General features: G+C 46.7%; 2 protein-coding genes across 7 annotated transcripts in view; one reads left to right on the top strand and one right to left on the bottom strand.

The window, feature by feature from the left end:
* Positions 1-20,797, bottom strand: part of G3BP2 (G3BP stress granule assembly factor 2) — a 30,775-nt gene extending 9,978 nt beyond the window's left edge. Inside the window, exons 1-8 of one of the 2 annotated variants that reach the window (XM_075708725.1) lie at positions 20,755-20,797; positions 11,453-11,571; positions 6,039-6,120; positions 4,815-4,988; positions 3,822-3,912; positions 2,754-2,856; positions 1,098-1,278; positions 25-123 (exon numbers count right to left, since the gene is read on the bottom strand). In XM_075708725.1, coding sequence (XP_075564840.1) covers positions 25-123; positions 1,098-1,278; positions 2,754-2,856; positions 3,822-3,912; positions 4,815-4,988; positions 6,039-6,120; positions 11,453-11,547 — 825 coding nt within the window. In that variant the 5' untranslated portion in view covers positions 11,548-11,571; positions 20,755-20,797. The remainder of the gene's footprint in view (positions 1-24; positions 124-1,097; positions 1,279-2,753; positions 2,857-3,821; positions 3,913-4,814; positions 4,989-6,038; positions 6,121-11,452; positions 11,572-20,754) is intronic. The other variant, XM_075708726.1, reaches the window with a different exon arrangement.
* A 2,681-nt stretch (positions 20,798-23,478) lies between these two features.
* USO1 (USO1 vesicle transport factor) overlaps positions 23,479-27,302 on the top strand; it is a 37,050-nt gene continuing 33,226 nt past the window's right edge. For 4 of the 5 annotated variants that reach the window (XM_075709844.1, XM_075709846.1, XM_075709843.1 and 1 more), the window contains exons 1-3: positions 23,479-23,544; positions 23,887-23,973; positions 24,101-24,165. In XM_075709844.1, the coding sequence (XP_075565959.1) occupies positions 23,479-23,544; positions 23,887-23,973; positions 24,101-24,165 (218 nt within the window). Of the gene's footprint in view, positions 23,545-23,886; positions 23,974-24,100; positions 24,166-27,302 lie in introns of those variants that run through there. The other variant, XM_075709848.1, reaches the window with a different exon arrangement.

A 27,302-nucleotide genomic window follows, 5' to 3' on the forward strand; every position in this document is an offset into this window, starting at 1 on the left:
CCAAGGCGTTCACAGATGGGTTACCTGTGAGACTGGTGCTTTAACATGGGGTGGAATTCCAGAGGAAGAAACAGTACCACTAGGAGGCAGGTTTTTACTGGTCACTGAAGCCCAAGAGAAAGCCTGCAGGAAATGCAACAAACCTAGGCTACTAATCATGGCAAACCACTGACATTCCTACAGGGAAACTCGTCTGCTGAAAATACACTTCCGGTTCACATCTGGCTATTAAATAATTGTTGTGCAAGCATTACAACGAAGATACAGAAGGATTTGCAGTTCTAGCCGTCTGTGGACTCTGACGGCGTGGAGCGAGCGTGTACCGTGCCCGCTATCACTACTTGAGCGAGCCCAGTTCCCTCAGCATCCCCACAGATCACTGCTTTCCACGATGTAACCAAACCTAGGACTCAAAAGCCCATAGTGTTAAGTGTCTTCTGCACAAAGAAAGAAAGTGGATGCCAGAAGTTAGAAGTAAAAACGGAAAAGAGAAAAAGGATTGAAAAAAAAAATATACGGGAGACATGCTGGAGCTAGAAAATAACCTCTCTCCAGCTTTCACCGGTTCCTCCCATCTCTTTCAAACTACCTATGTGTAACCATACCAGATGACGCACGGTGTGCACGGTAGTGTTTAAGACTAGGCATCCTGCCTCTAAGGGAGACAGTCAGTGCCCCTATATTGATTCTGAAACTGTACTGCCAGCATTTTTGCAAGTGTCAATGCATTATGTTTTTTCTCAAGGAAGAGCAGTGGTTCGCATTGTATGAGATTTTTGTTGGTGGTAGCTTGAGGTGTTTTCTTAACCTATGTTAACTCCACATTTAAAAAGGTTTACACATGCATAAAACCACACACACACACTTTACAAGCAGAACATTAAATTTACGATAGGTGACTTGAGCAGCACTTAAAAATAGCATTCTTCTTTAGTGAAACTTTGCATCTTTACAAGTTCAAGGGTCAAGTCTAGCTGTTCATAGAGCACGACACTGGAAAGAGGTAGCAGTTTGGCTACTCAAAAAGGCTAGGTTCAAAACCAAATCGTCTGGTTTACCATCTGCACGTAGAAGCACAAATATGACTTTTAACTGACCTTTGGTGGTTCTTGTGGTAGTGAAACAGGTTCTACAGGAGGTGGAGATGGAGACTTCTCTTCTAGCTCCTCAAGGGTCTTTTCTTCTACTTCAGCTTTCAGCTCCTCGGTTTTTGTTTCCGATTCCAATTCCGGCTCAGGTTCATGAGACGATTCTTCTAGCGCCTCCTCTATCCCATTGCTACAATAATCAAACGCATTTTATGCAGCTTATCGATTGCTTTGTATTTTATGACTTTTTATAAGCTATGCTATGCTATGGTAATGGCTGCTATCAAAAAAATCATTCTGTTTCCAGTTGCTACCATATGGTACCTACATATACAATACTGTGAGAAGTTAACCTGTACCCTGCAGTTCCATACAAAGCCAGATTTTACTCCTGCTGAAGCAAAGACACGTTTTACAATTCTCTGCAGAGAATCTGACAATCACACAGACATATAAACCCTTTCAGAAATAGGCGCTAAACTCAAGAGCTGCTGCTCCTAAAAGAACAGAAGCACAGCGAGACACCAACGGAAGATTACACATAAATGTATGGCTATACACATAAAGGAAGCCAATTTTGGAACAAACCCCACAGCTTATTTACAAAAATGCCATACAAGTTCCTTACCAAAGGAGTTGTGAGTCTTGTTTACTGAAAATCGCACGCAACTTCTTCTCTACTCTGTGTGTTCGAAATGTAAGGGATCTGAAGTTCTTCCCTTCTCTCTTTGGCCGCCCCAAAAGCTTATCAAATTCCAACTACTTCTGCCTAAGCAGCTAGCCACAGGTTAGCATATGCCTAAGTGACTATATCTGACAAATGTTGCCTTTACAACGTCTTTCCAATTGGCACGGTAACCCAAAACCAAGACCTGACTTAATGCTTTTAGGCATCAAAAACTTGCTGTGTTATCTTGAGCAAGGCACTGCCAGAATTCCAGCAAACTCCCCTCTTCCATAAGATTTCTCATGAAAAGCACTATGTAATCAGCATTTAGCATTATCACTAATGCACTTAACAGACATCATCTAGCGATGTCATAAATGTTTTTTTAATGAGGAAACCAGGAAGTCTGTTCTGGCCCTTTAAAAGGCATTCCTAAGTTTAAAAAAAAGCACAGGGTTTTTTGTTTGTTTCATTGTGTTTGTGGGATTTGTTTGTTTGTTTTTAAATAAAATGTATTTTTCTTACAAAAACATAAAGAAGCTTTTTTAAAAATCTTGTTTAGATTTTAAGACACTCAGGACAGAGACCTATTCTTCCAATACAGCTGTACGGCAACTTCTGAAAAAGCAGACCTTCCTTTCAGTTTCAACATCCCTTTGCTGACCCATCTGTTCACATAAATTACATTGTATCCACTCACTGTTACAAGTTTATAGAACAAAGACTCCATTAATCGTGTATATAAACATGGTTGCTACCTTTTCACCTCACATTTGAAACCAGGAGTGAAAATAACTAACAAACATAAGAACATCCCCCGCTTCCTCTTTCCATTCAAGAAGCAATGTTTCAAAATAATATAACATTAACATAACACAGATCAGTATCAAGTGTAGTTTCCAAAACTACTTGCTAAATCAGATTCAGAATCCAAAGCCAAAGCAAGTCTGTTGATTTTATTAAAAAAGTAACTTCATATAATAAAATGGACTTCTTACGTTACAGGATGGTTTTCGTAGTAAGTACTGCTTGCGTTCTCTTGCACAGGTTCAGGCGATGGCTGTCTTTCCTCCTGCTCCTCTTCCACTTCTTCCTCAGACTCTGACACAAAAAGAAAAACTTCCTTAAACATCTCTGCAAGTGTACACAAGCCGCACTTAAAATAAAACCCTATAAAACTAGTAGTAATCAAAATAAAGCTTCATCAACAAAATAAGGCAAAATGAGCTGCAAGAAAAGATACAAGACCCTTCCCCTCGTTCAAGAGGCTTTGTTTCTTACTATTTTCACAAAAAGGAGAAACTAGAGACATATTGCTGCTAGGAAGTTCTGGGAGGAGGTTCGAGGGTCTTTTAAAGCAGCAGATGCTTTCATATGGTGGCAGTAAAAGAGAAAGATTGCACTATTAGCTCCTAAATCTCAGTACCTAAAACTAAGAAGATTAACCTCAAATACAAGGATGATTGCCTAAGATGCTTTGTTCCACAGAACCGAGATGAAAAAATGCCAGAAATTATCCAGTGAACACGTGTACATACATTCTGGCTGTACTCTGATTTGCTTTGCCTCAGTGAACAGAGGGGAAAAAAAACACTCAGGTCATATTTCCTGAATAGAAATCAATTACTGAGTGTGATGATGACGACACAGAAGTGAATTACATGTCATATTTGAAAAGCCAATTACATTTTTTTCTTCAAATTGCTTTACCTAAAAATTTGACTGATCAGAGAAATCAAGTCTACCTGACAAAATTAGTGGCAGCAAAAGTACTATTGCTCATTATTTCCATTCTCTGCCAAGCCTCGCCCACCCTGAGCCAGTTCAGCCCTTCAAGGAATAAGGCACTACTATATGACCATCACTTTACAGAATGTTTTGGACCAGCAGACAGTTCCAGCAACATAACCTAGACTCCCCGCCTCAGCCCTCTCCCAGATTACTATGCCCCGTGAGAATGCAATACGGTTTGCATCTTCCCATGTCCTCTAGACACTTCTGAAAGCTGTGCATACATGCTGGAGGAACAAGAACAAGACATAGTCTACATGTACAGTTCTTCTCACCTTCATCAAGTTCTCCTTCTGAATCCCCAAATACTTCATCTTCATATCTGAAGATATCATTGTGGACATAGAACTTGTTTGGAACAGAACCCTGTAAAAGAGCAACGTGCATTTTTTTGCATATACAGTACATTAGCAGTCAACAAGAAGGCTGGATTAGAGATATAAGCTTTGGGGTACATACCAACATTTTGGAATAGGACTATTTCACTACAGCCATTTTCCAAGTGGTACCTCTTTAAGCAATCAACTGAACGGGAACTTCCACCCAATGGAAAAAGGAAGTTTCAAGCAGAAAAAACCCAATTTTGCTAAGTCACGGCAATCATAGGTTCTAATTGAACATAAAGTCCCTCAGTTTCATCAAGGAATTTGAATTTTCCCTATTACAAAAACTTTACAATAAAAAATCAGAATGAACTTTCACGGACGGGGTGAATCTATGCTTACAGCATTGCATAGGGAAACAACGGAGAAGTGCAACAAGACTGTAAAACATTAATCATCAACCACATGATAGTTTGTGATGAAGTGGGGGGAAAGAATTAGAGAGAACAGAAGACACCCTTTACCCTTACACAGCTCTGCTCTCGCCAAGACCTACATTTGAGCAGTAACTCGTGCAGCAGCATCAACCTATACTCACATTTGCCAGCAGACTTGAAGAAAGTACAGAACTACACTAGAGACTTGATCTGCAGAGCTGAACATTTTTTTTTATTTATTTGTGCCAATGGCAGCTCCCATACGCAAGCTCCAACTTGCTTTGTATTACTGCTCCGATACTTCAAGTCTAAGAAAATAAAATGGCTCAGGACGGGTCCAATACGCTCGTTCCTCTGCACTCACATACTGTGACACATTTAATGATAGCCGCCGGGCCAAGCTCTAAAAGCCAGATGATATTTTTTGCCCCGATAGGACAAACTGTAGCAACAGGTCAGGTTTCCATCATCATTTTTTGAAGTTAAACACGATCTTACATATACTTACCTCTGGAGCAAGCACAAAAGTCTGCATGAACTTCCTCATCGGCTGCCCGTTGTTTGACAGTTCTCCCATTACTTGCACAACCACCCCATCGCTCAGAGTAGCATGAGCATCTACATGACGAATCTTGGTGTGGCATTCGCTGAACTGTAATGACATCACTTTCTTGTGTATCTCCTAGAAATAGAGAGTTACATTTTAGCTACATGAGTTTGGTACAGAGCTTTACACCTTTTAAATACCTGAGTCTAAACCAACACAAAAAAGCACCCCACTGAAGCTCAAAAGGTAAATACAGGAACGAAGAAGTGTCTTTCTCTGAGAACAGTCCGCCTGAGCTCATCTAACTTTTATTCTGAAGTTTTCCACCAGGATTCAAGTACTTCTCAGAGCAGTCAAATAGCGTACAACTTGCTATCCAATTTTTCCAGGTGTACCACAACATATGACCTAGTTTAAGGCTTTCATTTTTCAATGGGCCTGTGAGAGGGAAAGGATTTACCTTGTGTTAAAAAAAAGCCCACAAACCCACCACTCCCCAAACAAAAAAACCCAACCCTCTATGCATCCGCAGAGTACCCAAACGTCACAGGAATGGGTGACACCTGCACTGCCAAGATTTTTGTGCTGCCAAACCAGGTTCTGCTGGTGAAAAGAGAGGAAACCAAACCTGCCCTGGGCTAAAAGCCACATTGCTCAAAGATGTGGCTACCACATGAACGGGTGTCCCTAGGTGACAGACATCATTCTGATAAAAGAGCTACAACCAAAGCGAAAATTTGTGTTTCCTGGACTTATTTCACTTCTTCAGAAGTTGTCTTCCATTTTAAGAAAACTCCACTCACAGAAGATTTTGGTAACATGCAGAATTCCATGTAACTCACAAAGATCGAAGTCCCCTTCCCAAGGAACCACTTCTAACTGAAATAAGATACATCAATAGCACAGGTCTAACAAGTCCTCTTGATTTTGTTTCCCATCCTAAATAAATTTTCTGCAGTCCAGATGCAATGCTGATGAATTAAACACAACGCACAGTAAAAGCAGCAACAATCAAACAAAAACGTTCAAGCCAACAAATTCCTATCTGCCTCTGAACAGGAGGCAGTATCACAACACGTTATTTACCAGATAAGAAAGTCAAAGTAATTGGTAAAGAAAAAGACTGATTTATACAAGTAAGTTCTGATCATTAATGAGGACTACAGGACTGATTTTGATACGCACAGCTTGACCATACACTGCTTCTTGCGGTTTTCCACTGGCATCCAGTCCTCCATGGACGTAGGAAGAATTCCTGCCATAAAACCTGCAAGCGAAGAGATGTAAAGGTCATAGCAGTGAAAACGTAAAACCAAATCCAACAAGTATTTTAGCCAAAAACTGTAGAGCTCAGTGCATCAGGAATTTCAGCACAAACAGCAATTCAAGATATATTTTCCGTTTCCGAGGCTCCAAGAATACAGGAACAAGCAAGCTTAACATTCAGTATTCCAGTTTGCCCAGATACGTAGCAAGCTCCAAAACCAACCTCAGCCTTTCACTTGCTTCCTTTAAGCAAGGTGACCATTTTGGCTTGCAGGTTCCCTGACATCAAAACTACCTGCCTGTGCTAAAGCCGCGCTACCCAGCCAAGGCGTTAGCCTGGGGAGGAACAACCCGCCTGCCTCTCCTCTGAACCCCCGTTCTCTTCAAAGCTTCGGGCAGCAGTGACGGAATCTGCCTTGGATTTGGACTGTACAGACAGCTTGTCTGACCAGCCAACCCACCTCTGCACCTATCCTATCTCTCTGCTTTATGCGGCCGTTATTTCGCGCTTCAGCTTTCTCCGAAGCAACGGCCGAAGAGCTCATTACAAACCTCCAAAGTGTAAGAAAAGGCCAGATGCCTCTCAGGCGCCACAGCTGAACACAAAGCCCCCAGAAGAAATGCTGTCTGAAAACAAGTGTAAAAACCCAGCAAATGCAAGAAGGCCAAACCAAACTACGCCTTACGGCTGCCACACCAAGGGATGAATTCAGTACTACATGTAGCCCAAAAGCAGCGTTCTCTCTCTGTTTCTTACAGTTAGGCAGTGAACAGTACTTCATTTGCGTTAATTGCATCCTTGCGTCCAACGACTGAATCACCACTTATAGCAGCCTCCACTGTGTAACTTTTGACACAAAACTAATATTCCATATTTACGCTACCTAACAAGTAGCAGTTGTGGTTTTGGTCTTGTAAATAGCACAAAGCTCCGGACCACTCCAAGAAAAACAAATCCTATGACCTTTTCTTGATGCAGCTTCTGGATTGGATTGCAAAAGCTTGTATTTTTTACATGTAATACATGTACACTTGCTTCCAATATTTTTCTTACGTTTCAGAGATCTTTTTTCACTTCCATTGTAGTTCCAAATTCTGAGCCTAAAACAGTCTAAGTTTTGTTTTGGATTTTTAGTGCCAGCTTATAAATCATGTGACAAATACTTAATATTTTCTGCACATTTAAATGAATAGATCAGATGAAACCATCATTATCACACCTTTTTTTATTTAGAAGCATGCTTTGCCTTGGGAGTGATTGCCATGAGGTCTGAATGCTACCACTTGCCCTACTTCTCCAAGATACCAGTATTATCCACGCTTGTACCCTATACATGAAATAAAATTTTCATTAAGACCTTCTATAAACTCACTGTCACACAGATTAGCAAGGATACAGAACATTTCTCTCCAGTTAAACAAGCCAATGCAGAGGGTCAGTGTTAAGATACAGTATTAAATGCTAGAACTTCCACATTTGCCATTGCCTGGTTTATCCTCCTAAACCTAGAAACTCTTTCCAGTTCTACTTTCCCCAAAATACCAACCCAAGATTTTAACTCCTGTGACTACATCCAAAAAAAAAGCCTGTGAAATATTAGATTATTTTCTTTGGTACCAACTGCATAACCATGTTTTTGAGCATGGTCCAGTGCTTCTTAACAGCGAGGAAAAACAGACGTTCAGCTGAAGCAGTGCACAAGCAGATAGGAAAACGTCTTTTCACTCTCTAAATTCCAAAGTAAGCCCTCTGACAGTCAGTATATTTTACTAAGTGCTTTCACAGGGGGCCCAAGGGTTTTAACTTGCTTTTAAGGGACTGTTCAGACTCGTTGGTAGGCAAAAAACCTAACAAGTGGGAACTGCAGATCAGGAAAGGAGTAAACATTAAGTCCCCAGTTATATGGAACTATAGATTTTCAGTTAAGGGGCCGGTAAAGCTATATAAATTCACCTCAAGCGCAAATGGCGCGCAGTCTACACTCATTAACACCCATTTAGGGGGCAAACTGATCTCTGCTTACCCGTAACCCCTGGATAAGCTTTGGGTAATGACTAGTGACAGGATACTCGGTGCTCTTCTCAAGCTTTTAGTAGGATAAACCAGTAACTTTAACAGTTGCTGTCCAAACTCCCTTACCGCCGCAAGGAGCACATCGAGCATCAGGAAGCCATGAAACCCAAAATCTTCCTGTGGCAGCGAGCAAGTTGTTGTTCAGACTAGCAGCAAGAGAAAGAGGGAAGATAAGACGCCCTCCCAGAAGAGCATCGCTCATAAACAAGGCGGGGCCAAAGAACAGAAAGGCAAATGTCCTCCATAGCTGAGCCTGACTAGAAAAAAGTAGCCACCTCCGCAGCCCAAAAGAAGGGAGAGCAGTGGCAGAGAGTAAAACTGGCTAGAAGACATTTCACACAAGCAGCTCAAGAACCAGTTACGATTCAACCCAACCAGATCAAAACCTCTAGGACATGTCTGTGCAGAGGTATTTAAGAAAAATTTCACAGATGCTATTGTTAGCGACACTTGTGCCACCTTTCAAGTGGACAGAGAATATTCGTGAGCGCAGAATATCACTGGCACCAGGGGAGCTTGCCTTGTGAGCGTCTATCCAGCTCCCCCGAGCTCAGCAGGGCCACAGTTAACAGACCAGTCACCAACAGGCCCTCCGCTTTATAAAAGAAGAAAAATACTGTAATGTTTTTGGACTAGAGCCCTTGATGAAAACACAATTCCTGCAAGAAGGTAAACTCTACGGACAATTCCCCACTCCCATTCAACGTACCATGCATACAGTGTAATTTGGAAAGCTGCATTTCAGAGTTGCTCGAGTACGGTTTGACATCTAGAGGGGTGGGAGTAATACCTAGTACCTCCTATAAAGCACCAAAGTTGTGCTAAATGTCTCTGCATTTTTCCTCACACGTACACCTCTGCCAATTTCCTATCACCCCAATCCGGAAACATCAGTCTACATCCCAAATGTACCAGGAACACTAGCTCCATAATGCTCCTGTAGCACGTGTTAATATTGATGCAACGGAAGTAATGTTGCATACTAAGGAAAAGCAGGAGGGAAGGCAAACTTGGGACAGCTGGCTGCTCTTCTTTGACTGAAGCAGTTAAAGAGGAAAAACATACCGACAGTATTCTCCTTCTTAAATCAAAATGCACACCCTCCCTCCAAATCCTGCCAAGGTTACAGCCGCTATCATTACAGGTAAACGCTCTTAGGAGCAAAATCAAAGACTATTTTCAACACCAAGTTTGAGGAATGGGTGGTTTACCCCAATATTCAGTTTAACGGCCATTGAAAATAAATGTTACAAAAGGAAAAGGCAATCTCACTGTAGAACCGATATAATTCTCCCTCTGCCTTTAGTATTAAGCTGTGAAGCGCGGCCTGATCATCCCTTGTAAACTCTTCTCTGTCTCTTTGTTTAAACAAACGATTTCTGGGTTTCAGAGCAAAATGACAGCACACTTCAGGAGAAACTTGTCTTACTAACTTGGCCTTTTCTATCATTCAGAAATGACCCTGCTGTTCTGACATCAGGATTTCCATTGCATCATTTGCTCACAACATAATTGTTATCTTGCAAAACTGGTATTGTCACACCCTTTCTAAAGTCTCTTACAAGAATTTCAACGGCCTGGCCTTTACAGGCAGTGGCTAGCTATGGATCTTGACAAGACGCTAACTGCTGACAGACCTGCTTACGAGGTGCTTCCGAAGCTAACTCCAAGGCAAGAGGTCGTTTCCCAGGCCACCTGGGGAAAACAGCCAGGCACGATACGTACCTAAGGAACGCAGTTCTTGGGCTAGAGAGAGCTGCCAGTTTGTCTCTCAGGTATCCATGTGTTACGTGGATATACCTGTCCTGTTCTTGATCTGATCTGCCCCCTTCGTCGAAGTTTTGGGGGCGAGGAAAAATTCTGCAATTGCTAAAAATGCTGGTTTTAACTTCTGTTAGATTACTAAACACAGATTAGGAAAGTCTGGAATACACTGCTCGGACCCCTTAAAAATAGATTTAAACACAGAAAACAACACGGTTCCACAGCAGTTCAGCGATTTAAGTCAAAATGATACCATTCGTTCTCCCTACCTCAAAGCTACAGATGAAAAGAGGCATTATTCTAACGACTGAAATCTTAAGTAAGCCATCTGAGAGCTCTAATGCATGCTCAATCAGAGTGTCCAATTTTTCAGAATCAACCTTATGTCAAGTTCTGAGACAAGACCAACCCAAGCAGTGACTGCTTTTTTTCTTTTCGTACAATGGCAAAGCTACTTTCACCTTTATTTATTACAAGTCCATGCTGCTCTAAGTCCAAATGTGGAAATGCAAAATCTTAAGTGACAAGCTGTGTGTAGCCAATCAAAACCAGAAAAAGAAGAAAGAAAAAAAAAAAGGGGGGGGGGGGGGGGAGAAGAAACACGTTCAGAGTACCACTTAAATAGTGGGCACTATTACTAATAGGTAAAAAAAACCCCTACTGTATTTTCTACCTACCTTGTCCAGGCCATGATGTTTTGTGTTGGTTTTGGCTGGGACAGAGTTACTTTTCTTCACAGTAGGTAGTAAGGGGCTATGTTTTGGATTTGTGCTGAAAACAGCATTGATAACACAGGGATGTTGTCGTTACGGCTGAGCAGCGCTTACGCAGAGTCAAGGCCTTTTCTGCTGCTCACCCAGCCCAGCAGCGAGCAGGCTGGGGGGGCACAAGAAGCTGGGAGCTGGGACAGCTGACCCCAACTGACCAAAGGGATTAAACTGTCTTTTTCTCAACCCATGAATTTTCTCACTTTTACCCTTCTGATTCTCTCCCCGTCCCACTGCGGGACAGTGAGCGAGCGGCTGGGTGGGGCTTAGTTGCCAGCTGGGGTTAAACTACGACACATTCATACTTAAATCTCCAATCCTAATCTGGATAAAAACTTCTCAGAGGCAATGCAAAATACGGTATCCTGTAATAATTAGCATGCTTGTCTTAGGTACTAAATGCAAGTGCCTTCTCTGCCATTTTCTTTCCTTTTCTGTCTTTATAGAAAAGTATTTCTAGAATACGTCCACATTACCATTTTATCAGCTGAGAAGCAGCTCACTTTTCCACCCAGAAAATACCCTGATAACATGCTATACATCCATATGATCAGATTTGGTTCTAGAGCCTAAGGATTTTTCAGTAAAATGAAGTAGTTTTCCAGGAGCCCAAAAGTTAGCCAGGTCCATTTCCTCCCACACTCAGAAATTAATGTTTATATGATTTATAATAAACCGTACACACTTTCGTTCAAAAACATTAGTCCCTTTGTGTGTGAAAGTGTTACCTGTGCAAGAAGTCAGGAGCTTTATTTAGCAGAGTGTAGTACTGTCTCACGAACTCCCGCCCTACGAGCAGGGGACTTGGCTTCTCCATCACCATTTCTTTGGTACACAGTGTCAAATGCTGCAATTAAAAATATTTGTGTTAGTTTGAAGACAGTCCTCCATATCACAACTTCCCCATAAAAGGATGAGCATAATGATGTTAGAATTGAAACAATTATGTGAACAGGACCTTAATTCACACAGAACTGCTCCCCCAGTTCAGGACACCCTCCCCCACCTCCTTAGAGTAAATAAAAAGGTTTCAGTTCATTTATGTGTTACTTTGTCAAAGAGGGAACAGTGGAAACAAAAGTCCCTGACAGAATAGGTGCTTTAAAAAAAAAACAAACAAAACCCCCCAAAACAAACAAACAACCCCCCCTTAAAAATGTCTAGCACCATCTATTTAACCCTTTGGCAATAAACTGATGAACAATTAAAACTCCAAGTCCAACAGCACTGCAAAACAAAGAGGAATCCACTTTCTTAAGTCAGCAGTAACATTCCTTTGTCTCAAAGCACATCTGCCTCAAAAGGCTACTGTCACATCTGTAACACGAAGATGGTAGCACTGATATTCTGAAGTAATTCTGTGGGCTGGATTCACATTCCCTGAAGACTGGGAAGGGGAACCTTTATGCCACAGAAATGACCAAAGCCTTAGGTACTACTCGTCCACGCTAACTGCATTTCACATTTGTCACAGAATAATTTAGGTTGGAAGGGACTTCTGGGGGTCACCTGGTTCAAGCCCGGGCACAAAGCATGACCACCTTCTACCATGTTGCTCATTAAAACAAGTTCTGAATAAGGTTATTTGCTAACACGTAAACAGAACTTCGATTTGCAATTTGTGCCTGTCAGCTGTCATTGTAAGATGGCGCACCTTGGACAAGTGTGGATCCACACCGTCCCACCAGGTAGTTGAAGGTAGCAGTAACAGATCACCCCCCACCCCGGTCCTCTGTTCTTCGGGTTGAACAAGCCCAGCCCTCTCAAAGTCTCCTCTCTCCGGGTGCTCCAAACCTCTAACAATCCTAGTGATCCAAACCAGACCCATTCCAGCATGTTGGTTTCTTTCCTGTACTGAGGAGTTAAAATGGGGAAGCGATACTTTTGGTCTGCGTGCCCCAAGAGCGCAAATGGAAAGGAAGAATCACTTCTGCACGCTACGCTCCTGCTTACGCAGCCCAGAACGCCACTGCCATTCATCACTGCAGAGGTACGCTGCCGGCTCACGTTCAACTTTTCTGCCAGGACACCGAGGTCCATTTGTGCAAAGCCGCTTCGTATCCAGTCGTTTCCCAGCCTTTACTTTTGCATGTAGTTTTTTCACGCACACACAAAACTTGGTAATTTGCCTTTGTCAAACTTTGTGATGTTCCTGTCAGCCCGTTTCTCCAGCCTATCCCTCCGGAAACTTGCTGCGGATCGCTTTAGCCCATCATGCAGGTCACGAGGAAGGTGTTAAACAGCATCAAACAGCATCAGCCCCACTATTGCCCCAGAGAAACTTTGCAAGTGGCCAGCTACCAGCTGGACTTTGTATCGCTCACCACAACCTTTTGATGCTGGCTGTCCAGACAGTTTCCCACCCACCTCATAGACTATCTGTCTAATGTGGCTCCAAGGACAGTACAGAAAACCAGTGTCTTACTGAAATCAAAGGAAACCACATCTGCTGCGCTTCCTTTATCCACTGAGCCATTCGTGTCATCGCAGAAGGCAAGCTAGTTGGTCAGTTTTAACTTGCCCTTGGTAAACGCACGCTGGCTGTTCCAAACACCTTCTTGTCCTTCCTGGATCTGAACGCAAGTCCCAGGAGGATTTGCTTTACAAGCCTTCCCAGGGATCAAGGAGAAGCCGGACAACCTATAATCCCCCCAATTCTCCCTGCCCGAAGGGTTCTCGATTTTACTTGCTATGCTCCTACCCATCCACACTGTCTTGCAGATCATCCATGTCATAAAATGATCTTCAGCACTCTGGAAGTCTTTTTGATGGCTTGCTAGCACCTGGCGTGTTGCTTTTTCCAGCTCATGTCAGGAAAGCCCAACTCACTCATGAATACCAGCATCTGCAATCATGAGATTCCCTCCAGTTCTCTAAAGAAAGCTTAATCTACTTTCTCTCTCAAAAAACAAATGTGTAGGCAAGGCAGCAGGCAAAGACCAAGTCAAAACCCCAAGCTTCCAACTTGGGAGAAAATCCTAGAATAAGATTATTGGTGTCTTACCAAAATAACCTCGACCTGTCAATCCAAGCCAAGGGCCAACGCAAAGAACTGTTCACAACGACAGCTGGGCAGGATATAAAGCACATGAGGTGAAACTGAGAGATCACCTCAGCTCAAGAAGGGCCTGTAATAAAGGTAAAGGTACACAGCAATGGTGCCACAAACGTGTCAGATCCTGCATCAAAAAAGAACTCTGAAGAAAAAAGCCCAAGTACTTAGCTCAAATAGTTTACGCTTAATGGACTATCAAAATAATGTCAACCCGGCAATCCAAACCACAAGACAATACCAAGAACTGTTCCCAAATACAGTTAGCCAGGAACCACATTGGAAGCAGTGGTCTCAAAAACTTGTAGGCAAAGCAGCAGGCAAAGTCCAAAATACAAGTTTTGAACTTGGACATAAGAAATCATAAAACTTGTTTTAGGATTATCCAAAATTTTTTTTGTAACCTTCCAATACTCTGAAGCACAGTATTAGTTGTGACTCATGGGAAACCCCAGAGGAAGTCATTTTGATAATCAGACCCAAACCCAAACATCAAGAATACTAAGAGACATCAAAGGCCTGAGCCCTGTGCGCGTTCAAAGTGGGAACCTCCAAAAAACCAAAATGTGAGCAATTTGGGGATCTTCCTAACACGACTCATACTACAGCAATGCCACACACGTGGGAATTTTACTTAGAAAACAACCTTAAGAGAACTAGGACCTCAGTTTCTACAGGCGAGACCATTCTTGTTTTTGCTCCCCTGCCCCACAAGCAGATGATGAACACAAAACTGGTGATACAATTTTCACCACAAGCACTTATGAGAATACACAAGGACGCAGCTTCATCACAATTTTTTTTCTTTTTGTAAAGAACTTATTAAAAAGCAGCTCATAGCCGGCATACATTCTTATGAATATAGCAATAAGCAAAGTACGTATGTTAACAAATTGCTGGCATACCACAAGGAACACCGAAAACGCCTCTGGGTACGAAACATAATAATCTGTGACGAGTCATTACACTACATCAGATCTGTATCGCACTAGATCTTTTCTTCATTGGAAGCCGTGCTATTTCAGGAAAGGCCGCCGAAACCTTTCAGAAAATCTGAGAAAGGCAAGTACGCGATGATCGCGCACAGGCAATTCTTCCCTAACGACTTGAAACAGAAGTTGGTTTACATGCTCAAAGAGATGAGGTACTGTCCACTTCTGTCCGTATTTCAAGTGACAGCACTATTGATTTACATCACAGATTCACAGTATTTTACAGGATGTCTTGGTACAATTCTTCACCTGTCTCAGTATTATTTCCTTTCATTATCTTTTCAGAGATCTCAGTAGGGGTAGCAGAGGCTTAATGATCTGTTCAGGTCTCCAAGTCATTAAAAGGCAGTAAAATAAAAATGCAGGTACTCCTTGCTAGCAACATGGGTGCCGTGAAACCAGGTTTTAAAAAGATTAAAATCTCCACGTGTCCCAGTTAGTATAGCACCTCCTTAAAGTCAAGGACCCGAGTCTTAGCAGGCCCGAGGGGTTTGCGGTAAAGGCACCAGTGAAATTTAAGCCAAAACCCAAGGCACTGGCATCGACAATTTAAATACTACAAACTTACAAAGAATGGTATCTCCATGTTTTACCAGGCCCTACTGGAAGCCACATAGAAACACATACCCTATAAAAGCTATTTTTCCAGTTTTCATTGGTACATACTCAAGAGTCAAGGAGTAACAGCTGAGGAAGAAGGATCTGAGCGCTCTTATCACTTGAATAAAATGAGCCACATTCTTAGATCAGCCTGAGCGGCCGTTGGGAAAGTGTCTTAATGAGAACGTATCGCTCAAAGCACTTGCGTGCATATTAGCCAGAAACAAAATACTGAAACTGAGATGGCAAACACCAGAAATCAAATAAATTTATCAGCTAGTTTCTTCACAGTACAACTGTATTGTTCAAGAACCCCCCTCCATCATGCACGCTGACCAAAACCATAAGCGACAGAGACAGGGTAACACGAACACCCATGCAATTGCTACTCATCCACAGGTAATCCTGCCAACATCGAGCTGATATAACAATTAATCGACAAGATTTAATTTCCACCCTGTTCGGTACTTCAACTCCTGTGCTACCAGGAAGGCACACTGGATTTGGAGTCCATTCTTGAACCAAGGAGAACCAGCAGCCACGCGATACATTTCCTAACAGACTCGCAAGCTGGAGGACTAAACCAAGCGTGGAATCTCTCTCTTCTCCAGACAAGGCTCAGAAGTAAGGGACCCAGAGGCACCCACCCGAGGGACCGGACTCCAAAACTGAAGGAACGTGCACACGCACCGGTGCAATACTTCTTGCAACTTCAATTGGCGTGACTCGAGTTCAGAACAACTTGACGACAACTTCAGCCTACAGGCGGCCCTGGCTAAGCTCGTCAGCGTTACCTCAACCAACCAAGTTCCTACCTTGAATTATTTCCATGGTCACTTCTTTCAAGAAAACAAAAACAATGGGAGAGTTAGCACAGAAAGGAATTATTTGTTATTTGCATGCATAGATAAGGAAATGCACAAAAGCAGAAAGGATATTTTCCTCCAAAGAGCAACACCAAGTGCAACTGCAGGGCAGTGCTGAAATCAATACTAACATCCATTTACGTTTGTGACAACGTCCCAGCTATATTCTGTTAGATTATGGTACAAGATTATTACAGGCTTTCCTCAGCTCTGCAAAAAGTATTTTTCGATGGCCCAGGATAACAAATTCTAGGCATGATAAATAAAGCAAGAAGTTAGCCTTTGCAATGAGATGAAACTGTTAAGGGCTAAAAGGATGAGATACAGCTCACGTTAGGACAACTGCGCTCAAGTACTTGGGAACCAACTGCTGCATTAATTTCTCAAGTCCACGCTGAATTAATAGCGTGCAAATTCATAAAACTTTATTTATTAAACTGTGTTTGTCACTTCTTCAAGCAAATAATAATTAAAAAAAAGCGCCCCAAACTATCAGCCATCGGTTTGCATAGCAGGGCAGCAGCAGCTTGTTTCTGAAGTACTACTGAAGGCCACTACGCGTTGAGGAGTCAAAATGTTCACTGGCATGCATCTTGCTCGATAAGCAGCTCTCACATTAGAGAAGCCTTTTCTTCCTAAAATATACGTAAGCTTTCTCATTATTATTTCCCTTATCTGGTAGAAAAAAGAAGCGCGACTAGTCATCTGTGGCAAGGCATTAAGTTACCTGAGGCGATGCCTGAGCTACAGAATGGTGGCACACATGCTTGTATTTCGGTATCCAGAGCATAAACTTTGGCACAAAGTCTTTGGTTGTGACAAAAGAAGTAGTTCAAAGCCATCTCCATCCTGTATCAAGACAGAGCAACATCAGTGATGCTGGCTGGATGCTTCACCAATTCTGCTTCAAAAAAAAAAAAAAGCTGAACTGAGTTCTGACAGGAGCTCAAGAAAGTGTCATCTGAACTTGACGGCAACCTCCATCAAAACAAACCTTTAAGCTTTGGGAGGGAGATGCAGGCCTCATCATTTGTTTTACTAAAAAACTATGAGCAAGTAAAATATTTTGGTTTATTGACAAGCAAATTTCATCATCTGTACAATTCTTCCACAGAACAATTCGTCCATGTCTAAAGGCACACAGTCATCGAGCTCTAGTTTTACATAAATCTGCAACAGCGTGGCTTGTTCTTAAATCCACAAGTCTGCAACTCATGTCCAAGTCGCTGATAAGATTGGAATATACCACTTAAACTGCAAATAAAATTGGGCAAAATCAGAAAGATGCTTCCCACACAGCGAGCACACAAAGCAAAGCCACGAGGGACACCGTGTCGCTTCCCACACCACAGGAGCCGAGGGAAAACGGAAGGGAAGGGGAGAGCAGCTTTCACAATCTCGCAGGGGTTTCTCCTAAATCCAGATTATCACTTTCAAACTGCGTTTCCTACTGTAGACAAGCAAATAATGTCTTAAAGAGTGTGCCTGCCACCGCGATCCATAAGCGTGACTCTGAGATCCCGCTACTGCAACACACTGTGTGAGCCGCCACACCTTGAATAAAGCTAAAAAACCGAACGGCAACCGACAGTCCGGCTGGCACAAGCCAGGGCATGTGTAATACAGCCCCACAAAGGGTGGCGGGTACTCCATGGTAAAGTAAAATAAGCATTGGCTGAACTGAAAAAATACTGAAATGAAAAAATCGAAAGTCCCAGACAAGCCAGTTCAGTACCGAAACCACCTCCTCTCTTTCGTGCTCTGCGTGGTAAGCGCTCAGATCATCCTCCATCTGCAGTGAGGGCCAGCAAACCTGTATAATCTACCAGAATCCCTTTACTTTATGATCTCCTTTACCTAAGCCGCTACAATCTGAATTGGCCGAGCCCCAAGGCACAGCATGCAGTTCTTTCAAATCAAGCTGTCCTGCAGGGTTGGTTTTTGTTTTTTTTTTGTTTTGTTTTGTTTGGGTGTTTTTTTTGAGAGAGAAGCTTAATAGCATCCCATATTTAAGGTGCAGGACTACTACAGGGGATCCCCTATAGCTGAACCGTTAAGCTGCACCATCCAAAAGAGCTAACACCCACCCGAACAGCAGCAACAATAGCGACTGTAGCCAACGGCACCACCCGTGCAGGGGAAGCCACGGCATCTCTCTGTCACCATCCAATGCCAGGTTCAGTGCCTTTCTTCTGGTGTCTCAACCAAAGTACCTATTAGTCTGACACATTAATCTTTTCACATGTTCCTTGAGTTGCAACGCAGTTCTTCATTTGTCAAATACTCTCAAAAGAAATGACATCCAGTGTCACAACTGCTACAGTAAGAAGGAAGACTCAAATTCAATGCTGTGCATTAAGATGCTGTGTTTCCTCAGCATATTTTCAGCACTGTAAAATTTTCTTTAAGTCTGATAGCAGATGTATAATTTGAAACCTCAGTTCCATGGAGGAAAACATTTTATTCCTAAGGACACTGGCAGATAAGTAGACTGCATGGTCCGATCATCCTGGTTTTGGTTTAAGCTAGCTATCACAGAAAAGATTTCATTCCGCTAATGAAAAAAATCATACGATACAGATCATAATCCTACATGGTGAGCCCGCATCTGCCAATTAGAACATTACAAGAACATTTCAAAAGGTGAACCGAGATTATGTCTCTTGCACCCAACCTTCCAGACTCCACATCAAGAAGGAATCCTTCAAAATGAAGAGGCTTTCCTAGGGTAGGTACGGCCCCCGCAGGCGTACTGCCAATCACAGTGGACGCAGAACGCCTCGTTAATAATAAATGAACTCCAGAAGCTAAAGCCATACAGGTTTGTCAGCCACAATACCTTCTCGGCTTAGAACGCAAGTTGACCAGCCCTATGCCCACTTGCAGTGCTGTGATAATACAGCCATACTACCTTGAGGAACTTGGGGATACATAGCAGCACTTGCTCCATATTACTTCACATGAAGTCTGCCACGCAGCGCCGAGCAGGACGGCGTGGCCTACGCTGCAGAGTAACCATTACTTGCAAGTTGGTTACTGATCTTCATTCTGCTACTATTCCCTAATTAAAAGTGTCCATAAGAGAAAAGAAAAAAAAAACCCCAAACCAAAAACCAAACCCCTGAGATACCTGAGACAGCAGAGAGTCCTTTATACAAAAAAAAAGTGGTTACTAAGAGAGGCTATCTTTCCCCTCATACTCCTCCATCCCATCACAGACCAAAGAACACTGTGCTGGCTTTAAACATACAAGGTTGCGTATAAGCAGTCTACCTGCACAAGAAGTGAGCGAGGAAGGAAATAACTTAGCCTATTTCTCAAGGGTTCAAAAACACCTCAAGTATCTTTACGCGTCTTTCTGTAGCAAAGCAGAACACTTGCACGCTGAACTTGAAACGCCTAGAACATATAGAGGGTTTGGGAATTGCCAAGCCCACATGGAAGGCCACAATAACAAAACCTACATGACAGGCTAATTCTTTCTGGTTGAAAACAAACAATAACCTCATACCCTCTCATTCTCCACCGCATTAGTTCTGTCATGTAGCGGTGCTCGGCACGAAGCTCGAGATCCAGGGTCACCCAGCTACCCAAGGGATTTAAAAGCTTTGTCGTGGGGACGCTCCTGCGCACCCACACTGGAACTGCAATGACCTCTACTTCAGCCCTCCGTGGTTAAGGGGAGCAAAAGCCTGAGCACGCACCGAGCTCGGCTCAGAAGACAAATAAGGGAAGCTCAGAGAAGATCTACTCAAGGCCTCCAGATCTGCAGAATAAAAGGTGCTCGCAACAACTTCAGCCATGTTACGTGCGAAAACAGAGAAGCTCAGGTTGTGATTGGGGAAAGAGGAAGCGGAGAAAGGCGAGGTCCGCAGAGCTGGGAGAGAGCTTGCAGCCCGCGATGCCACCGCAGCACCCATTCGTAGGAGGAAAGGGGGGCTCGCCGAGCCGAGGAGGGGCCGCGAAGGCTGCTTCTGCAGCACCATCGCGGCTGGGGACGCGGCACCCTGCGCACGCCGAGGTCCCGACACCTCCCGAGGCCCCCGGCAGGCGCTGCCTGAGGCGAGGCGGGGGAGCGGCGAGCGCAGGGCCGGCCGCCGCAGCAAGCCCCAAGTAACGCAGGGCTCGGGGCGCTCCGCCTGCCAGAGGCGGCCGAGCAGGCGCTGCTCCCCCGGCCTCCCCCCGCCGCCCGGGCCGAGGCGGAAGAGCGATGGCCGGCGGGCGACCCGCCGCCAAGGTGACGGCGAACAAAAGCCCCCCCCCCCCCCCCCCTCCGCTCCCGCCCCAGCCCCAGCCCTCCGCCGCCGCCCCCGCGCCGCACCGGGCGCGGAGCCGGGCCGGGAGCCAGCAGCCGGTCCCGGCCGCGCCGAGGCGGGGCGGGCGGCGAAGGGCAAAGCCGGGCCCCGGGGCGCTGCCGCCCGGCGCGCGCCGCTCCCCTCAGCGCCGCGACCGTTAAACGCCCCCCACCCCCGCCCCCCCCAGCCCCGCGACGGGGCCTACCCCCGGCCCGCATCGCTCACCTAGGGCAAAACTCGGGGTGCGCGGGGCCGGGGCACGTCCCCCCCGGGGCCTGCTGGGCGTGGGGCGCGGCGAGCCTGTCCCTCGGCGTGTCCCGCAGCGGCGGCAGGAGGGGGCGGCCGGGGCGCGGCGGCGGCGGCGGCGGCGGTGTCAGGGCCGGGCGGGGGAGGGGCGGCCGGGGCGCCCCTGCGCGCGTGCCTGCGCCTGCCTGCCTGCGCGCCTGCGCGGGGGGGCCAGGCCGCGGGCGGGGCCGCGCGGGGCGGGGCGGGGCGGGGCTGGCTCCGCCAATCCCCGGCGCCCTGCCGCGGTGACGTCTGCCGCAGCGCGCGCGCGCGCGGGCCGGCCGGCGCTGGCGGGGCGGGGCGAGCGGCCGTTAACGGGCGGCGGGGCGGCCGTTAACGGCTTCAGGCGGGGCCGGTGGCGGCGGCCCCGGCCCCGCGGGGCCCTGAGGCAGCGCGGCCGCGGAAGGGAGCGCAGCGGCCCCGCTGCGGGCGGGGGCTGCCGGTGCCCGGGGCTCCGCGCTGCCGCTCCTTGCGCGGCCCCGCAGCGCCAGCGCTGAGGCGGGGGTTGCTCGGCGCTCCCCGGCTCGCCCGTCCCGCCCGCCGCCGCCGCAGGTATGTCGGTGCGGCCGGTCCTTACCGCGCTGTCGGCCGTGCGGGGGGAGGCGCGGGTGTCCGTCGTGGCGGCGCGGTGCCCGGGCCGGCTGCAGGGAGTCAGCCGGGCCCCCCCGGGGAGCTGTGCCCCTCGCACCTCTCCAGCTCGGCTCCTCTGACCCGGAGCCGCCTTTCGCCTCGGATGGGGGTCTCCAGCCACCTACAAAGTCAGGGGTGGAATCAGCGTTGGTTTCAAAGGGGTAGCGCCGCGCAGAGCTTCCCCCATTCACAACTCAGCTAAAAGTTCAGAGCTCACCAAAACAGACATTGTTTGAGTTATGCTGGTATCTGAAATAATGCCTGTGGGTCAAACATCCAATAACTCTTTCCCCATGCGGCAAAAGCTGTACCTTGGAGCGTGTTATGTCTCCAGGCTCCGTGTTTGAGAGGACTCTGCCTTGTCCTGCTGAGTTCTAAAAGCAATTGGACTGCTGAGGTGTGCATGCCTTGAGCAGTCGGGGCACACCAAACATCCTTCTTGGAAGGAAATCAGTTTCTTACCCTGAGGCTGTATATATAAGGATGGAAAACTTTGAAATAAAGAACTGTGTGCTTTGCAGGAGAACCTGGTTTGTTGTTTGGTTTTTTTTTTTTTTTTCTTGGTGAGGGTTAGTATCTCCTTATCCCCAGCTGGAGCATTTCGGATGAGTTCTGGTGTGTGTCTGCCACTGGCCTGGGAAAGGTAAGTACCTGCAACCATCCCCGTGGGGAAGGAGGGGATCCTTTCTCAATCTTTATGGCATCCAGAACCCTTCTACTTAGGAGAAGGACTGTTTTTAAGTGTTACCCTCAAAGAAGGAGAATGTGGGGCAGGTGAGAGATGGCTTGCAGGTGGGCGTGTGTGAAATGTTGCAGGGATGAGATGTGATTGCTCTGCATCTTCTTTTGGTTAGGTTGAGGAGTTTGCTGCATCCAAAACCCTACGTCGCTGCTTATGGACTGGAGGTGCTCGGGGCTTCGCTTCTGATGTTAACAAGAAATGAAGTTAGGAATGAACAAGCCTGCCTGTTTTGTAATGACTGCTGCGATATCTTTTCAAAGTCCTGCATTTTTGGTGTCTGTCTTTAGATGGGGAGGAAGCTGTTGGTCTTAAAATATGTCAAGAGTAAACATTTAGTTTCAATTACATGTTGTAATTTGCAAAGTCGATTTCATTCTTTAGTTGATGGGAAAATAAAATCCCCAAAGCTCTTTAATGTGAAACACCATGGGAGAGGGGGTTTTTCCCTGGGATGACAGGAACTAGTTTTAGCCCCAACTAAGACCATCAGTTCCTAACTGTGTTAACTGGCTATCGTTGCTATAAAATTGGCTGTGATGTGATATGCAGAAACCCCCCAAATGCTATCAAACCAACAGCCAGGAGGGCTGCGTCGGGCTGGCCGCTGAGGTGCGGACGCGGTGCCTGGAGCGCTGGCGCTTGGCTGTTCCGCAGCGGGAATAGGGCGAGCGCTGCAGCGAGGGGAAATTCCGCATCCGAGAGGAAGGTAGCTGGTGCTCCTCTGCGGCTGAGCTGCTGGCGCCTGTGAGGAGCTGTTCCTTAGCGTTGATTCTGTTCTGGAAATGTCACATGGAGGCTTGCTGCTTCTGCTTGGGAGTTGGTATCGCGTTTTCCTTCTGTTCCAAGCGCTCGCAACTTCCGAATCCCGAGCCTTGGGGTTTGTCCTGGGGCTGTTCTGGACGCGCAGCCCCGGGTGACGGCGGGGTTTTGGGGGTGCGCGGGGCTGAGCTGTGGGGCGGGCCGCTGCCGCGCATCCCCGACGTTCCGAGGGAACGGGAAGGCTCCTCCTGAGCCGCTGCTCGCTTGGCGGGGCACGCCGCCGGTGAGGCAGGCCGGCAGCCGTGCGGCGCCCGGGCGGGCCGTGCCGGCCCCGGCTGCGGGCGGGCTCTGGGCCCGGGCCCCCTCCGCGGCGGGGCCGGGCTCGCGGGGCGGCCACGTCGCTGCCACGTGGCGGCGCAGGCGCGGCGGCCGCTTCCGTGGCGGGGCGGGGGGGGGGGGGCGGCGGCGGCTGCGGGAGCGGCGGCGGCGGGCGCGGGGCCGAGCTCGGCGGGCCGGGCCGGGGCCGAGCCGCCATGAACTTCTTGCGGGGCGTCATGGGCGGCCCCAGCGCCGGGCCGCAGCCCTCCGGCGCCGAGACGGTGAGCGGGGCGGGCGGCGGGGGTGCCCGCTGCGGGCAGGCCGCGGCGGGGAGCGCTGCCGGGCCGCTCCCGGCGGGGCGGGGCGGGGGGGGCGTCCCGCCCGGCCTCTGCGCCGCGGCAGCGGGCTGGGGGCTCGGCCCGGTGCGGGGCGGGCCCGGGGAGCCTTCCCGCGGGCCCGGGCTGCTCGGCGGCCCGCAGGCACCGTGCCGCCGCCTGGGTGCGGGGGACGAGCGGCTGTCCCGGGCAGCTGCCGGAATCCGGCCGTGCTTTGCGGGGCCTCTTGCAGCCGGGCACTGGCCGTGGCACCTCGTCTGCTATCGCGCCTGCCTTCTGCCTTTCCAGATTCAGAAGCTGTGCGACCGAGTGGCCTCTTCCACTTTGCTGGACGACCGGAGGGATGCTGTCCGTGCTCTCAAGTCATTATCCAAGGTACGCACCCACCGGCCTGAACACCCGCGTGGCTTCTTAATAGTTGTGTGATCTATTGCTTAAAAACATTTGTTTGGATTTTGGGCTAGGCCATTAACTGCTCCATTTCTTTTTTTTCTCCAAATAGAAATACCGATTGGAGGTAGGCATACAGGCTATGGAACATCTTATCCATGTTCTGCAGACAGACCGGTAAGCGTGTTGCTGACTTCGGGCAGCTGCTTCCCGCTGATAACCTGACCGACCCTTCTCTGCTGCTGAAAGCAGCAAATACAGACTTGGTTCTCTGTGCCAGTAAAGCTCGGAGGGGAACTGGGTTTCTAACAACTCTCCTGTCCCGGTGGCTTTTTATGATGACCGACTTAATCGGAGCGTATTCAGAGGTGAAAAGAACAGAATTCCAGGGACTTGGATGAGAGGGACAGAAAGATGGGTTCTAGAGTACGGGTGGTACCGAAGTGTATGTTAATGCTTCTCAGTTCAGTTTCCACTGCTGTGGGAAGGTAAACCCAAAATTACCATGTTAATCAAATACAGTGTTTGAAATAAGTCAACCTGTTATTGGGCAAAAGGTGAACTAGACAGAATTAAGAGGCAGCGAATGAAGTCAGCAAATGTGTGTTTTCTCAGGTGTGTGTCATCAAATGAACCAGTAGAATAATTCTGTCATGGGGAGTAATGCAGGCAGTTATATTGAGGGGTTCAAGTCAATAGGAGAGCTGGGCTCCGTGGTGGCTGTTAAGACTGATGACGCTAGTCTAAATACTTTATGTGGACTAGAATGTAATATTTATGCAATCCAGCATTTCAACTGTCTATGCAATCCAGCATTTCAACTGTCTTTGCTATCCATGTCTTTCTGCAATGGACTGCATTGCTGTACTTGATAGTACCCAGAAATGGTAACTTGGAACCTGTTTGCAGTACTCAGATTTGAGCTTGAAATACTGTTCTTGGTGCTTAGGTGGGCAAGTCTGTTGTGATAGTCTTTCAGTCTGGATGGGAACTTAAACCCTGTATGTATATTAAAAAAGTCACAAGGGCATATGTGGAATACTTACATGTGCGTACATGGGGAGCAGGAGCGTGTCTTCTAATGTCAAGAGAAAGGCAGATTAGGAAGGTAGCAGTCCAGTGTCTAGAAGGAGGCATCTTGCTGTGCTTACGTATATGGGACAAAAACCCTTCAGTGCTCAAGCGAAGGCTGCGGGTGGCCTTCCTTGCCTGGCCAGTTGTGCTGGCGGGGAAGAAGGTATGGGGCCGGTGTCTAGATGAGTCCGTGTTATTTCCATTCTGTTGGCTGTGTAGTTAAAAGCGAATGTCTGGCTTGCATGCAACTTGTGTGATGCAAACAGTAAAAGGGAAGGTCATAGGAGTAACTGTCATGGATGTGAAGGGGAAGCCCTTCAAAAAATGAGGTCAAGGAGCCTGCTTTCATCCACTTAGCTGCTCTTGAGGCCAGATTTGAACTTGGAGAAGGGAGGCGGGGCTCTACTGATTGCCTTTCCTTTGAGATGTTAACTGGAACCCTTCAGGGCAGGAACTTGAGAGCTTTTCTGTGCTTTCTGGGCTCCAGTTGTCCCTTTGGAATTTGTGTATGCTGGGGCTCTGTGGAGATGTCTTCTGTGACTCAGGCTGCAGTTCAAAAAAAACAGTAGATACATCTTTCTGGTTTTTGGGTTTTCAGCTGAAAAAATGCTGTCTTCCACAAAATGCTGATAGGTGGATTTCCTATTGCATGTTTTCTGATGGCCCAGCGCATCAGCTGGCCCAAATGTCGTATGCTGCGGTTCATTTGGGAGAGGTCTAGTGGTAGCCCCTGTGTCTGACAAGTTGGGGTGTGTGTTACAGGTGGTGTGAGTGCACCATTTGGTTTCGGTGACTGCAGAAGCGAGGCTTTGGGGACTCTTGTCAGTTTTAGGAATACAAATCAAAGCCAGCTCATCTGAATAACTGGTTGATAAATGAATCGCGGGCTCAGCTGTCCCAGATGCACAGTGTGCTTGGCATATTGAGCTGAGAGGACGGTGGCCTGGCAGAGGACAGTGCTGTAGTGCCGTCACTGCTGTTTCAGCGTGTGCTTGTAGGTGTGATCTTTGGACCTTTCCAATGTCCATCTGAGGCGCCCTGAAGCTTTCTGCAGAAGGGGAGAATGCTCGTTTCCTCCTCCAGTCCTCCTCTCTTGGGTGCATCAGAAGGTGTACATGATCCATGGGATACCCCTCTTAGTTCCCAGCTGAGTAGAAGCAGGGCTTGGTTGGGCTGTATTAGGTGAGGCTTAATCTGCTCTCCGGGCTTTTTTTCAGGGATGAGGTGTTTAGTTGGAAAGAATGATGGCGGAGGAGCCCAGCAGCAGGCATGGGGCTCCGAACTCGGAGCCTGAGTGCACGTGTGGAATGGATAGCTGGTGTGGAGAGTACTGTAACGTGAGAACAGTGACAAGTGCAAACATGCTTTCCTATTATGTATTTACCAAAAATGAATGGAACAGTTCAAGATGCACAGCTGTTTGATCTACAGCAGCATTTGTCTTGCTGGAATATGTAATAGCAATATGAAAAATGGCAGCAACTTTGATGCTAAGAGATGATTGTTTCCTACTGCAAATAAGCTCATTGTGAGATCAGTATCTAATCGAAAAGTCATTTGGTTTTAAGGCTTTCTCAGCCAAGTATGATAGCACAGCTCTTTTCTTAGAATTATGTTAAGTATTATTCGTGGAGCCCTTGAGGAAAAAAGTAGCTGTCTTTCATCTCTGGTGTATCTCCTGATTTTGGTGAATCAGTTGTTCCTTCTCTTAGAATTTGAAGTGATAAGCACCAGTACGGTATCAGCCCTGTAATAGCAGTTTTTTCCTTCCTTCGGTTTGCAGCCTCGTTGCTGTGCTAATCATCTACTTCCCTTGTAGTGAACTGCACTTTGCTTTAGCTCTTTGTGTTATAAGGCGTGCTGGTATTCTCTTAGTTCTGAAGTTGTTAGTATGAGGTTAGAGGCATTTATAGCTTCATCTCCTAACTTCAGTAGGGAAAAGGCCTGGTTTGCATGGCTGTGCTGAAATGGTGAGAGCTTCTTGTGTCCTGTTCTCCTCTCTGGCCTCAGATCTTAAACTGGTGCTTCCAATTATTTACAGCCTTTATCCTGGAAGAGAAATACACCACTTAGGTCTCTTAAATTTAATACATTTTTTAAAAAGGTAATAAATTGAAAAAAAAGAACATGTCATTGTACTTGTTATACGGTTTCGTATAGATAGAGCTTAGGTTGCCTTAAGCTCTATCTCCTGCTCTATCTCCTACTTAAAACTTGTTCTATAGAAAGCTGACTTCTCT

This window comes from Pelecanus crispus, chromosome 4, assembly GCF_030463565.1.
Source record: "Pelecanus crispus isolate bPelCri1 chromosome 4, bPelCri1.pri, whole genome shotgun sequence".
In the NCBI taxonomy this organism is placed as follows: Eukaryota; Metazoa; Chordata; class Aves; order Pelecaniformes; family Pelecanidae; genus Pelecanus; species Pelecanus crispus.